The 15500-nt window shown below is 35.8% G+C and overlaps 1 protein-coding gene and 1 long non-coding RNA gene across 3 annotated transcripts in view; one reads left to right on the top strand and one right to left on the bottom strand.

The window, feature by feature from the left end:
- The window catches only part of LOC115287861, an 81901-nt gene that overhangs the window by 18304 nt on the left and 48097 nt on the right, over nt 1-15500 (top strand). The window lies entirely within an intron of this gene.
- Nucleotides 1-15500, bottom strand: part of DARS (aspartyl-tRNA synthetase) — a 61569-nt gene that overhangs the window by 12473 nt on the left and 33596 nt on the right. For both annotated transcript variants that reach the window (XM_029934648.1, XM_029934647.1), the window contains exons 5-10: nt 10179-10281; nt 7113-7193; nt 6093-6152; nt 4500-4611; nt 3542-3676; nt 330-477 (exon numbers count right to left, since the gene is read on the bottom strand). In XM_029934648.1, the coding sequence (XP_029790508.1) occupies nt 330-477; nt 3542-3676; nt 4500-4611; nt 6093-6152; nt 7113-7193; nt 10179-10281 (639 nt within the window). The remainder of the gene's footprint in view (nt 1-329; nt 478-3541; nt 3677-4499; nt 4612-6092; nt 6153-7112; nt 7194-10178; nt 10282-15500) is intronic.

Raw genomic sequence — 15500 nt, 5'->3', positions numbered from 1 at the left:
TCAATTTTTGGAACATCCTGAACATGTTTAATAACTTTCTTTTAAGATTCTTATCACATTACTATTACCACTACCATTTTAATAATAAACTGTCATAAAGGTAATATGGCTCTATTTCTTTCAGATACTCATAAGGAAATATAAAGGGAATGTAACATAAATGTAACAGAAAGGGAAAAAATATAGTTAGGTTGGTTCACAATCTGGTAAACTTCCCTACCAACATGAGGTTAACTAGCTGAAGTCCAAGTCAAGAATTGCTTTATTTTGAAGAACTCAAACTGATTAGGCATTAAGTCCATTTCGGGATAGAAAATATTTGGTTTTACCTTTCTTGGAGTCCTTTGAATATCTGTACTAAGGTGTCAGCAATTTCTTCCACAACTTCATGGTAATGGTAATTAAAAGCCATTTCAATGTCCAAACCAACAAATTCAGTTAGATGTCTGTGGGTATTTGAGTCTTCAGCTCTGAATACTGTAACAGTAATAAAAGAAACAAATAGTAAATAGTGTTTAACATTTTGGAAAAATTGGGATTTAAACAAAATTTTATTTACTAGTACTCAAGTGGTATTATTTTCATTATCATTATAGGGTTTGGAAAGACTCTTGATAAGCCATCTGTTTCAGCATTCTCTTGGACAGCAAGTTCATTACCAACTCTTAAGAGTCACATAGTAAAAGCTATAACAAATGTAAATTAATAAATGAAGCTCAGGAGAATCCTGAGGGAATGCAAGATCCTGAAGTGCCTTTTCAATAATTAAAAGTAGGTTCAATAGTGAGTTCTTCTCAATTTTACTAAAACTTGACTCAAACTAAATGAAATTTGTACAAATGGAGTAACATTATATATATTCCAGCCGTTACCTCAGTCCAGCTCTTACTGTCCTCACTGTACTGTCCTTTCTGCATCTTCCTGACTCTGGCTCTGCTCATCTTCTATGTCACTTTAAGATTAATATTCCTACAAGACATCCTTGCTCAGTGATTAACTAATTAACTACCTGCTGATCATCAATGGTTCCCAAATGGTGACTGTAATAAAATATAAAATTACAAAAAATCTAAAACCTGTATGTTTTTGTAATTTAATGGTACTCTATATTTTCCATTTCTTCTTAACACTAGTCTTATTTTTATTTTCTCCCATGCTCTTTCCTCATTCTGCTTCTGCTAACTAGAAAATGTAGTCTGTCCTTAAAGCCTACTTCAGTTTGTATTCTTTTATGGTAACTCTAGCAAATTCCATCTTCTCCCTCTTTTTACACTATCTATACTACATAATTAACACCAATCTGCTGATTGTACACAGTACAATCTGATTATTCACTGTGAAAATCTGCTGATTATTCCCTGAGACTGCAATATGTATGCATGTCTTCTTCTGTCTGGGGAGCAGGGACAATGTTTATTTCCTTGTCACTCAAAACCGGGTCTACAAATCAGCAGCATCAGCAGTACCTGGGAGATTGTGAGAACTGCAGAATCTCAAGCCTCCCTCCAGACCTAATGGTCAGAATCTGTATTTTAACAAGATCCTCAAGTGATTCATGTGCACATTAACATTTGAGAAGTGCTGGTTAATTTTTCTTTTATGTACATGTTATCTAGCACATGGCTATGTATGTAGGAGGCATTCAACAAATTAGTTAATAAATTCAGAAAATTAACACAATTAATACTCTTGCCAGTTTCTCTAACAGCAGGCATTTGATTTTTATTTATCAAAAACCTTACATATGTAAAATAACTTGGTAAATTTTGCAGAATGAAGCAAAGGTAGTTTTTGCTTACAATCAGTTTTATTAAATTATCTGCTACATGATTATGTGTCCATGCTTAACTTCTAGCCAAGATTTCTTAAAAACTATGTTATATAATCTGGTAAATATCAGAAATTTCTTGTTAATAATTTCTAATGGATTTTAGCATAATCTCAATACTAAGAACAGTACAAACAGTAATAGTAGAACAGAACAGCTCTGAAATAAAATTGGTAGCAAACTATACAGAGGTACATTTGTATGCTTACAACAGGAGCAACGGGCTATCAAGGACAACAAAATATGTTATTTGAAAGACTGCAACTACTCGTTCTTTAGTGTTTATGGAGAGTTGAAAAGAGAGTCCAGGGGCACCAGGGTGGCTCAGTCAGTTGGGCATCTGACTTCAGGTCAGGTCATGATCTCATAGCTTGTGAGTTCAAGCTCTGCATTGGGCTCTGTGCTGCCAGCTCAGAGCCTGGAGCCTGCCTTGGATTCTGTGTCTGCCTCTCTCTCTGCCCCTCCCCTGTTTGTGCATGCTCTCACTTTCTCTCAAAAATAAATAAAATAAAATTAAAAAATGCTGAACTTTTGGGGAAAAAAAAAGAGAAGAGAGTCCATAAAGCAGCTAATTCTGTTTTAATTACACTGAAATAATAATAAATAATATACTCAAGTATATTTCAGAGGGCATATATTATCAAAGCATGCATTTTTAAAATGAGATATTCCTAAGGCAAACATTTCCTTCAGCTATCTTCTGTAGGACTATCAAATGCTTATGAATCTATTCATATTAACAATGTTCAACAACTTAAAGAACTACTGAGTATACAATTTTAAAAAATTTAATGTTTTTATTTATTTTTGACAGAGAGAGAGAGAGAGAGACAGTGTGAGCAGGGGAGGGTCAGAGAGAGGGAGACACAGAATCTGAAGACAGGCTCCAGGCTCTGAGCTAGCTGTCAGCACACAGCCTGACATGTTGCTTGAAACCATAAATCGTGACATCGTGACCTGAGCCAAAGTCAGACACTTAACCAACTGAGCCACCCAGGTGCCCTGAGCATACAATTTTTTGGGGGAAATTTCTACCTAAGCACATTGTCATTTCTACCTTAAAGTCTAGTGGTTTCTAACCCCTGCTTCCCCCAAATTTTGTTTTAAAGTTTATTTCTTTTGAGAGAGAGCAAGTGGGATAGAGAGAGCAAGCGGGATAGAGTGAGTGTGAGAGAGTTCACAAGTGAGCATGGGGGAGAGGCAGAATAAGAGAAAGAGAAAGAATCCTAAGCAAGTTCCCACTGGCTGTCAGGCTGTTGTTGTGAAGCCTGACCTGGGGGCTTAACTCAGGAATTGTGAGATCATGGCCTGGGCCGAAATCAAGAGTCAGATGCTTAATCCACCAGAGCCACCTAGGTGTCTCAAGTTTTAAGTCTAGTGTTTAACAACATATAAAAGAATGTAAGCTTTCAAAATGTCTGCACATAGAGGCACCTGGGTGGCTCAGTTGGTTGAGCATCCAACTTTGGCTCAGGTCATTATCTGATGGTTCATGGGTTTGAGCCCTGCATCAGGCTCACTGCCATCTGTGCAAAGCCCACTTCATATCTTCTGTCCCCCTCTCACCCCATCCCCTGCTTCTGAGCGCTCTCTCTCAAAAATGAAATAAACATTAAAAAACAATAAAATGTCTGTATGTAAAATGTGTTCCTAAAACCATAACTCTGGTAAAATTAATAAATTTTGAGAAAACCATAACCACGAACACCTTACCCGGTCCAATACAGAAAACCTTCTCAAAATCAGCACAAATACACATTTGCTTGTACAGCTGTGGGGACTGGGCCAGGTACGCATTATTTTTAAAATATGATACAGTAAATACATTGGCTCCTCCTTCACTGGCAGCTGAAATGTAAACATTTATGTTATTATAAACAACTGCAAACTTACCAATGTAAACTTCTAGTAAAAACAGTTTATATAATTTTGGTTTAAGTACTTCACTTAAAAAAAAGAAAAACTGGAAAATCAAAAATTGCAGAGAAACCATAGTTTACATATGTCTTACACTTAATTTAGATTAGATTTACTTTAGCTCTCCCTTCACTTTACTTCTTTGGATATACACACTCCCTTTCTGCATCAATTTCAAATCTATTGAAGCTACTGTAGAATGACAAAAAAGATTTTTAAAAAGGAAAACATATCGTTAATGATTTTTCTAAGTATCATGAATGCAATGTTCAATTCTTGATTTATAACTAAATGCCATTAATAACATTTTTTAGTGTTATTTAAGCAACTCTAAAAAAAGGAAAATGATTAAAATAAGATTCTTATATAAGAATGAGAATATGATTTTCCAACTTGTAGTATTCAGTGGTCTTTCAATGCAGTTTATACTAAACAAAATTGCAACAGCAATTTAAAAAGAAGCCTACAGAATGAAAGTAGTTTCTAGTACAACTTACATAACAACAACCTTGCTTCATGTACTACTGCCTCATTTTATAATCAGGACCACATAATGGCTTCTGAAAGGAGATATTGTATTTTTGGTGTCAGTGATATGTGACTGCTGCTATATAAGCAGTCTTCAAAATAAAAAGTTTCATGGCAATAAACCTTAAGGAACAGTCGGGATTCTCAAATAAAAAAAATAATATTAAGCAGCTTGGGGGAAAGCAACTTTATTTTTAAAAATTAAGAGAAATCTCTTAAAGCATACCTGAGATAATTTTAGGAGTTTGGATCTCCACAAAACCCTTGTTAATTAAAGTTTCTCGAAAAAGATGGCAGATACCAGACTGGAGACGGAAGACTGCCTGACTAGTTGATGTCTAAAGACAATAAGAAAATTTAATGAAATCAATTCGACACATTAACTGAGATAGAGTATTTTCTAATCAGGCAACCTGTCTAGAAAGTTCACAGAGGAAACAATTCATTATATGAGAGAAAAGTTAGGTCATATGACAATTAGTATAAGGATGTATTTTTCATGTTATAGGAAAATGTTAATTTTGCCCTTTGAGGTCTCCAATGTGTCCAACTCTTGGACTTTGCTGAGAGTCTGTAAGAGATTAGAGAGTAGTTTAGGCATAAACTAAGACACTCAAAAGATTTCAAATACACAATACTTCTTAAAATGTAAAGTCAAAGTAGGGGTTAAAAATGTACATGCTTACAAAGGCCAGACAAATAACATAAATGGAATAAATGAATGACACTTCCTGAGTGGTGCAGGGCATAGTAAAGGACATAACGCCCCATCTACAGTGTTAGCTAATGTTGCCACGCCACAGAATTGCCAGATTCACCTCCAACTTTTTAAGGAAAGCCATCTACATTTAATGTGCAAATCCCTACTTTACAATGGCAGCAATGAATTTAAATTAAAAAAAAATTGATGCCCAAGAAAAATATTCGTGGGACCGAATTCTACAGGCACAACCAATAACTTGTGTGAATAAATAGCATGGGCAAATAGAGTATGATGTCTAAATACTGTGGCCAAAATTGTGAAAAACCTGAGGTTTGTAGGCAGTATCCAGAGGACTTTTGATTATTGTTATAGCCTTTTCATAGAGACTACAATTTAAAATGGAAAACAAAGAGGGACAAAAAAGCAAATACTCAGGGGAAACATAAGAGTGTACAATAAAGGTAGACCCATAGGATTGCAAAAAAGTTGGAAAGAACTCTTAAGGTGACAAAGAATTTAAGCTTTAGGTAGAATATTTAAGGAGGAAGATGTGGTCAAAACATTAAGAAAGAATGATGACACTGGTTTTACTACAATGATGAAACCACTGAAGTCTTTCACTTGCAACCAAACCAGAAAGGGAAACAGAAGACCAATGAGATTGCTAAATAACCACCAGGGCCAGCTACTTCTTTGTTATTAATTCTGTGCTCAGATCAAATCCAAAGGATTAAGACATTAATTACTAATCTCTACCTGATCATTCTAAAATGTGTATATAATTTCTTTCACAATTCTGTAGTGATATTAATGGTTATATTTTCATCTACTAACTTGCCTAAAACAGGTATCACCAGAGAGCAACCCCATTTATTTATTGGCTTCCTGTTCCTTTGTCATTTTAAAACAAAATAGGTTAATGTCCTATGAATCACAGCTCTGTGGTCCTTGTTGCCTGAAATTCTTTTTAGGGAAAGGGCCGGTCAGCAAGGTAAATTGTTTTCTCTATTGTCATATGCATAGGCAATTAGTTTTATAAACCTGAGATATGTATGGTATCCCTTCCCCCCTTGATTTCGGCACGATAATATCACTTAATAAATAAATGAAACATACCCTAAGATCAATGACTCTGTTGTCTAATCTTGTATCCTGGTTAACAGTAGCTCTTCCTTCCTAAAAAAGGAAGAAACAGATATTAATTTTTTTAATAACACAAAAATACTTTAAGAAGCCATGTTTACTTTTAAGTGAGAACAGGTGTGCTTATGTGTGTTAATATTATACCCCCAAATCAGGGGTCTGAGAAACAAGAAGCAGAGCCAGAGAGAAGCTATTGTTAAAAGAGAGACGGAAAGAAAAGAAATGTGAATGAACAGAGGTCATTGCTTTCTTTCCATCTCCCACCACCTCAAAGCCTTGCTTCATTACTGGGACATCAGAAGAACTAACCACCTGCACCCTTCATTGATTCCTGGATTTTACCTGCTAGTTAAAGAGTGAAGGGACAGATAAAAGCTGATGGAGTAGTGGGTCTCAAAGTATGTTCTGGGCACCACTGAATGTCCCAAAGACACTTTGAGAGAGTCCATGAAGTCGAACCTATTTTTCACAATGACACATCTTCACTCTGTACTGAGTTTTTCCAAGGCTTCATAATGTGTGCTATCACAACAGAATAAATGCAAAGTCAGGTAAAAGAATTTAATTGTTGCCTATTATGGCAGACATTACAAAGATTTGTAGATATGTAAGACAGTGTCATTCCTGACACAAAATTATTTTGTGAAATATTTTTCAAAAAATGTTTTTTGTTTTTCATGTAAGATTATTATACATAAACACATATTACTGTTAATTTTAATGAATACTAAAAATTTCCTGTTTTAACTTCTAATACTGTAAATATTGATATACCTAAGAATATAAAAGCTTGTGGGGGCAATTACTTTAAGGAGCATAAAGGGATCTTGAGATCAAGAAGTTTGAGAATTATTGATGAAGAGTAAATTTAGATAAAAAATGAAGCTCAAATCAATTCACAGGCATCTTCATACAAAAGTAGGTCATCAAGCATTCAGTGTTTTCTAACTAAACATACAGAGGAAGCACAGTGTTTCAAAAATACAGTTTAACCTCTTCTCCTTCCACCTCAGGCCGAACAGCATCATCCAGCTGCAAGGGTAGGCGGGGCTCAGCCAAACTGACCACGTAAATCTGAAAGTGAGAGATTACCAGAAATATCATCAGGCACACAAAACCTGTTATCTTTACTTAAAAAAAAAATCTACAGTTGATTTAAATATGAAGCTATGTTTGCGTACATCTTAACTGAAACTCCTTGCTAAAATCAAACTAAGATGTACATGTTTTTCACCTATAAAATGGGAATAATAATATTTCTTGCCAACCTCCCTCAGTTGTTGGAACAAATGAGGTAACACACACATAAATACTTTGTAGACTCTAATATGCCTACCAAGGTGACAAATAAGTACTCAGTGGAGTCAAGGGACCTGAGCTTAAGGCACATAAAAGCTATTGTTAGGCAAATCATTTAACCTCAGAGCTTCTAATCCTACTCTGTAAAAGGTCTGAGAAGAATTAAGTGGAGTCATGAATATGAAAACTCTGCTCTTTTGAGGGAGCCATCAAGCAAATGTGTTAGTATCACTGTTAACGCCATCTGGCCATTTCTACCACCAGGACCAAAGTCAACCCAACTCTGCCAAACGTGTCCTCCCACTTCTCATTCTTCTTCCAAATAGCCCTTCCTTGCCATCTTTCACCAAACAAGTTATGTCTCATTTCTTGCTGCTCTTCTGTGTTGAGAGCCACCACAGAAGGTGTTCCTTTACAGTGTTAAAATTCCTTTTTGTTAAATTCACTCATATTAATTGTACATTTTAGTGCTAATAAGCAGTTAGGTCATAAAGAATGAGCTAGGGTTTTTTGGCTACTCTGAAAAACATGTTACCCTATTAATTATTCCCAACTATGCCTGGAAAACCTGTTAAAGCACAAAAGGGAAACAGGTCTTATTTAGTTAATTCAGGAAAGGAAATTATATTCTTCCAGTCGGTAGATCACATTTGCACTCAGCTCAGACTCCTCAAGAGAAAGTGTCGGAAGGTCAGAAAGTCAGAAGTGTCAGAAAGTGTCCTTATAGTAAAATACACTTGTCAACATGTCTATACTCAAGTCATAGTTTCCCTTTGATGAGTTAATAGAAACTTGATTTCCCATGCAAACAGCTTCCCCTTCTACTTTTATGACTGGCAGAAATTAACTTCATTAGGTTGTGAGCACTCCCTGTAACTTCACAGTGCTGGAAGAAAGTATGCACTCACTAACTGATGGCTGAAAAAATAAATAAGTGATAGGAAAGAGTCAGTGCTTATTATACGATTCTTTATTAGGATATAATACTTTATACTTTGTGAGGTCCTTTATAATTATTTCCATTAAGACAACTTTTGTAAGCTCTTTAGGCTTTATATTTATCATTAGCATTTATTAAGATTGTACTGAATGATAGATATTTGAATATTTTATTTTTTAAAGTTTATTTTTAGGAGAGTGAACGCACACATGCACACAAGTAGGAGAGGGACAGAGAGAGAGAGGGACAGGGAGAATCCCAAGCAGGCTCTGTGTTGTTAGTGCAGAGCTTTATGTGAGGCTCAATCCCACAAACTGAAATCATGACCTAAGCTGAAATCAAGAGTCAGAAGCTTAACTAGCTGAGACCACCCAGGTGCCCCAGGTAATGAGAAGATTTTAGGAGTACATTTACTTGCTCTATTCACTTAAATTTTTAATTAAAGTATTGAAAAAGAAGTATCACTTGGAAGATAGGGTTTTTTTTTTTAACTTGGTCAGCATACCTTTAGGTTGGTTTGTCTTTACTAGGTTACATATTTTCTTGGTGGGCTTAGTTTGAAATGAAGCTTACACAAAGAGAAGAGAGCAATCCAACAAGTTAGGTCAGTAATAAATTTAAGATTCTCTAAGTCTTGAAGTGTTCCCATGATGACTCTAGTTAAGTACAACTCAGTACTCATAAATTAGTGTGTATGTATGAGTCTACCTTTCTACATCTGTCAGTCTCCTGGACTGCTCTATCTTACATATGCTCACACACAAATACATATGCAGGGGTGAGGGTGGGGAGAGATTACTCCTTAAGAAATATTTAATGATGCATATTGTAAATACAATCTAGGCCTAGACCTGAGAACTTCAGGTTCAAAACTGCAAAGTTATTTCCAAAGTACTAAATATGTTTGAGTTATAGTATTTTAAAAGCCAATGATACTGAACACTTCTGGTTTTTTGTCCAAGAAGAAAACAGATGTGGGATAAATCTTTATGAAGGGAACTTACTGCTGGAATGTAAGACTAACACAGTTTTGCCTCTTTTGATTTCTCTATACTGTAAAGTATCAGAAATATGATGACTATAAGGAAATATAATCATTAGGAGTTAGTATAATTAACCATTAGAAGTATATTATCAGAAGAAAGTTCATGGCAAAGTAAATGCATAATAGCTTTTTAGACATGTTTTATATTTTTCTATTGTCTATTTTTAAATATTTTTCCCTATGTGGTAGCTTGTAAAAATCGTTCCAATAATTCCTCAGGCTCCTGACTACATGCCTTTTTTTTTTTAAAGATGTTGCCTTTCTTCGCATCAAGAAGTAGGATCTACTTCTTCATCCCTTAAATCTAAGTTTTTTTTACGTGACTTGCTTTGACCAATGACATATTTAGTAAACGTGATACAAGGAGAAGCTTGAAAAGTGCTTGCACACTAGGAATTTCCTCTCTTGCTGCTGGGAACGCTCTTGGCATCACGTCAACAAGACTGGGCTAGTCTGCTGGATGAACAGAGGTCACAGGGAGAGATGACTCAGAAATATCAGTAGGCCCAGTTGTTGTCACGCGGAGCAGATGACCATCCCAGATAGGCTGACCCTAACTGCCCGATGTACAGAATCACGAGCAAATAAATGCTGTTTTAAGTCATGAAATACTGGGATAGGGTCTGTCATATAACAAAAGCTAACTGATTAAGTAATCAATTTATAAATCTCAATATTTTACATCAACTTTAATTAAGAACATATAGATCTGACATGGTTTTAAGAACCATTCAAATCTATTTCTGTACACGATTTTATATTTTGAAAAAATTACCTTTTGAACATGTAACTCTACATCTTGCTGTGTACAGCTTCCAATTTTTTGATTCACTTTTCTCACAACACCTTCTATATCTACGATGCTCTCTTTGTTGATGCTGTCAAAAGAAAAAATTCTCAACTTTAATCATCTCATCAGAGGTGTCAGAATTCATTTGGTGTTTCAACAGTACAGCTGAATATATTACACTCTTTTTTAATACACTTGAGATAAAGTCAGTCTATTTAACCTACTTCCAATAAGCTATTATGTAGCACACCTTGTGAGACTCCTTGAAGAGATGATTTTCTAGATGCCATAATTTAGTTACCATTCGTAAAATACTCTGAACATAAATGGCAACAGGACTAGCACTGAATTGTGAAAAGTAGGAAAAGTATTTCAATTATTTATTAAAGAACATTTCCCTTCCTATAGCTGAAATTCACAAACATCAGCATTTCCTATACGGAGAGACATGGGCTTCAATTAATGCAATTACTGGTATATAATGGAATTAAATAAGAGAAGGTAAACTGGAAAGATTTCAAGGTAATAAAAAGACGTTAGGTTGCTACAATTAAGCGCTCACTGCCTATAGTTTTTGAGTACGTACTGACCTTGGAATTATGGCAGATAGCCTATAGGATTGTGCAATCCCATTTAAGAATGTCTGTACGAAGCTCAATATATATTAAATCGGTCTCCTGTGCAGTTTAATTTTACAACAAACTTGAATTCTGAACATAAAACACTCAAATTCTGAAATATAAATAGATGAAGTATATTATTAAACTCACCAACTGATTATTTTTGGTCTCTAGTACATAACCAAAGGAGAAAGGGTATAACCTAAAATGGTGGTTCCCGTACAAAATGTAAGTTTTTCTCGTGTATATTACTGTACTGACAGAATGTATCATTATTGTGGAAAAAGATTAAGATTTAACTTTCAGTTCTTGGAGAGAACACAGCGGCTCAACTGGCCAAAACTGTCAATGTAAAACTAACAAACTCTTGGGTGGTAACTGGAGCTGCAGAAGTAAGGTGAAAAGAAAAGGAAGGAAGAACAATGCAAGATAACTGGGAGAGAGTGGAGTTCCTGACACAGCTGGCATAATAGAAAGGGCAAACATGGATCAGGAAAATCTGTTCTGGACTCCCTGTTTATCTGCTATGTCATAAGCCCCAGTTACCTTTGATATTAACCTTTCATGGCTCAAGTTCCAACCCAGAATCCTGTAAAACGAATGACAATAATCTAAACAAAAGAAAAAAGAAAGAAAAAAAAGGGAAGATTTACTTTTCACAGGAAAACTCTATTCTGATAAGGAATTGGGTACTTAGTAGTTGTAGTGCCATTTGACAAGATTCCAGAAATCCAACAATCTTTATTCTACCACAAGAATACCACAATCTATTTCAATGAACATTTGCTCAGGGTTGGAAAAGGATGAAAATGAGAATAATAGGAGAAAAGTGGTGAAGAAAGGAAGAAAAATTTTCCATTCACTTTGTTATACTGACTAGAATCCTATTACGTCTGATACCAACTTTAAAAATAACAAGCCGGGTGCCTGGGTGGCTCAGTCGGTTGATCACCTGACTTCAGTTCAGGGCATGATCTCGCTCACTGGTTTCAGCCCCGCATCAGGCTCTGTGTTGACAGCTCAGAGCCCGGAGCCCTGCTTCAGATTCTGTCTCCATCTCTCTCTGCCTGTCCCCTGTGCATGCTCTGTCTGTCTCTCTCTCAAAAAAAAAAACAAACATTAAAAAAAAAAAACAACCCCAACAGCATACATATCTCTTGCACTCTCATAAGTCTTCTGCACTAGAACTAATATCTAATTACTAGCTAAAATCTTGTGTATTGAAGTCACTCAGAATTTACTATAGCATTCCGTTAAAAAGTTTCATAACACTGGCAATCTAGGGTCATTGGATTTTTCTTCAGTGTCATTTCCATCTACCAATCACCTTTTCTGTTTGCATGAGTAAACTTGATACCTGAGTATATGATTCAGGCTTTATGAGAATTCTGTTGCTTATCTTACACGTTTCCAGGAGGAAGGCTTTCTCTTCCTTACTGATCACATTGCGCTTCATCGAGTAACCTGTGCTGCCCTAAAGAGAACTCTGCTCTGCCACATTCCTGTTACAACCCTGGCCCTTTTGGGTCATCCCCTTGATTCCTTAGTAAGAGGCCTTCTAGTATGAGAAAATCTTCAAGCTAACTCAAAGTAAACATGTCTACTCTCAAGATTGAGCACTAAGCTAATATCCTTTCAGAAAAAAAGCTACGGTGTGATCAGACACTTTACCCTACCTATCGGTCCAATTAAAGAAAACAAAATTTTCTTTCTCCCTCAAAAGTACCAGATGGCTTCTTCTATCCAGGACCTGAAGCTTGTAACTAAGTCTACCTTTAGTACTTTATTTAATTTGGCAATATTATGTGATAAGATACTTGAAACAAATAGACAAAAATAACCACCGTTTTAAACATTGTTCCCAATACTAAACAACTCACAAAAGGTACTTCTGAAAACCCAACCTAATTTTTAAACTAGGGCCAAAGATAAACTTCCAAATTGGTCTACTGAACCAATTAGAAAGAAGGTTAAATTAACCAGATACAGAGGATGATAATTTTTTTGCCTTCCCTATCTCAATATTATTTCTTTATTATACCTAAAAGCTACATACTGTTAGATAGTAGTAACACCATTCCATGCTTTTTTTCAACCTTGGATAATTTAGCTCTAAGATCTCTGTATCTACATCCATAGCTATATGCATCTAACCTTATTTATTTGTAGACATGAATGAATTCAGTAGAAAAACATTAAAATAAAACAAAGAGTCGAATTTATAAAAAAGGATCAGACCAGAACTTACTAGTCAGCATTAGTAAAGGGTTATAGGAGGGTTTTATGTATACGTATTGTATAACTAGAGTCAATGCAAGAGGGATAGGAATACCTGAATAAGCCATTGCTAGTAGAAGGACGATACTCTACTTTTAGAAAAAGTCTAATCTATATGATTTTAACTGGTATTGTATGTGAAGACGGCTTAATACTTTATAGTATATATACTATAGTTTGATTGCTGTCATAAAGAGACCCTATTAAGGTTTCAGCTGTACATTTTGAAACTAATATGCCACTGTATCTTATTTTGAAAGAGGATTGTGTCTAACAGACAACCAAAACCTTGGGTTTTTAGAGGATATGGCAGGAAAAAAATCCACAGTGGAAAGCAGAGGAACTCCTGGGAATTATTTGATTGTAGAAGAAATAAATGAAGTAAATTAAGCACCTCTTTCAAAGAGCTAAGTCAGCTATTTTTATTATTATCACCACCTCCCAACAGTCGTTATTACTGCGCTGTTTTGCATCTCTTCCATTTTCCAATCATCCTTTTGACCCTGCTTATAATTAATCACTCTACAAGTAAGTTACTTATAGCCTTGATATTAAAAATACCCCAATAAGGCTATCCTGTTCATGTCATCCACTAGGAACTGCCAACAATCAATTTAATAGTTTACTTCTAACTTAAATTGTCTTTAGAAAATAAAATTTTAGAGAGCATCATTGTTTATCTCAAGTATTTTATAAAAATATTTTGAGTTGGCTATCAAGTTTTTATTTTTAGCCAATGATATAATGTATGAATAGCTTAATTATAAAACATGCAACTTCAGAGAAAAAGAAACAGTACTCAGGTATCTGAAGGAACAAAATTCCATCTTTCTAACTGCCATACAGTTTACTACTTAGGGCCTCACCAATAACCTCAGGGGTACTTTCATTACCTGTAGTTGTATCAATCTTGATTATAAATTTTCATAACTACATTATCTAAGAAGCAACAAACTAAAAAAAAGTCTGACAGAACTATTAGAAGCAGACAAAACTATTGCTGAGTTGACTGCTGAAGAATATATGTTAAAAAATAAACAAAAACAGGAAAGTGGCAATTTATAACTTAGCATAGTAACAGAAGCTCATAGTAATGGCGCTGTCATTAAGAAAAACTTAAAAACGGGGGCGCCTAGATAGCTCAGTCAATTAAACATCTGACTCTTGATTTCAGCTCAGGTGATGATCTCACAGTTCATAAGATCAAGCCCCACGTTGGGCTCTGTGCTAACAGATTTTCTCTCCCAGGGGTTCTCTCTCCCTGTCTCTTCTGTCCCTCCCCTGCTCACACACCCACTCTCTCTCTCTCTCAAAACAACAACAACAACAACAACAAGAACAAGAAAACCTTAAAAAGAAAGAATGTGGGGCGCCTGGGTGGCTCAGTCAGTTAAGCATCCGGCTTCGGCTCAGGTCATGATCTCACAGTTCCTGGGTTCGAGCCCCCCGTCGGGCTCTGTGCTAACAGCTAGCTCAGAGCCTGGAGCCTGTTCGGATTCTGTGTCTTCCTCTTTCTCTGACCCTCCCCTGCTTGTGCTGTCTCTCTCTGTCTCTCAAAAATAAATAAAAAATATTTAAAAAATTTTTAAAAAGAAAGAATGTGTAAAAAAGACTTCAAAGATTCTGTTAAAATTGTTAGAACAATGCAGTACTTGAAGGAGGTAAGCTTCACAGCCTAAAATAATGTACTAATGAGTAATGCCTTACTCTTCAATGTTGCCAAAACATTTTCAAAGTTCTTAGCTTATGTCTGTGGTGGGCACTGAATTCTTGCTCTCAAGTCTTTGCTCCCCTGTGGTAATAGTATTCATCCACACCTCTGCCATGGCCAAGGTAGACAGAAAGTACTTCTTTGTCTTGTGGCTTTGGGTTTGGCTATATGAGCTGCTTTATCAGTAAGATGTTAGTAGATATGATGCCAGTCAAGCTTTGAAATGCACTTCTGCAGCTCAACTTGCCCTTTAGCATTCCTACTTTTCTCCATAAGATCATGCCTAAAGTAGCTGTTGGTCCAAGGAAATTGAGAAACATAAGGAGCAGACGAGGACATATAAACCACAGCCTCAAAACAAGCCTAGATGAGCTGAACTTTAGCTAAATGTAAGAGCAAGAAATCAAGATTTATTGTTGTATGCTGATGAGTTTTTAAAAGTTTTTTTTTTAATGTTTATTTTGAGAGAGAAGGAGAGAGACTGAGAACATGCAAGTGGGGGAGGGGCCGAGAGAGAAGGGACAGAGGATCCAAAGAGGGCTCTGTGTTGACAACAGAGAGCCCCATGGAGGGCTTGAACCTGTGAACCACGAGATCATGACCTGAGTTGGAGTTGGACACCTCAACTGACTGAGCCACCCAGGTGCTCCTAAAAACATTTTTAACTGTTAAAGTATACAATACATAAAACTTATCATT

Source organism: Suricata suricatta, chromosome 3 (genome assembly GCF_006229205.1).
Source record: "Suricata suricatta isolate VVHF042 chromosome 3, meerkat_22Aug2017_6uvM2_HiC, whole genome shotgun sequence".
Classification (NCBI taxonomy): Eukaryota; Metazoa; Chordata; class Mammalia; order Carnivora; family Herpestidae; genus Suricata; species Suricata suricatta.
This window is presented reverse-complemented; position numbering and strand designations above follow the sequence as displayed.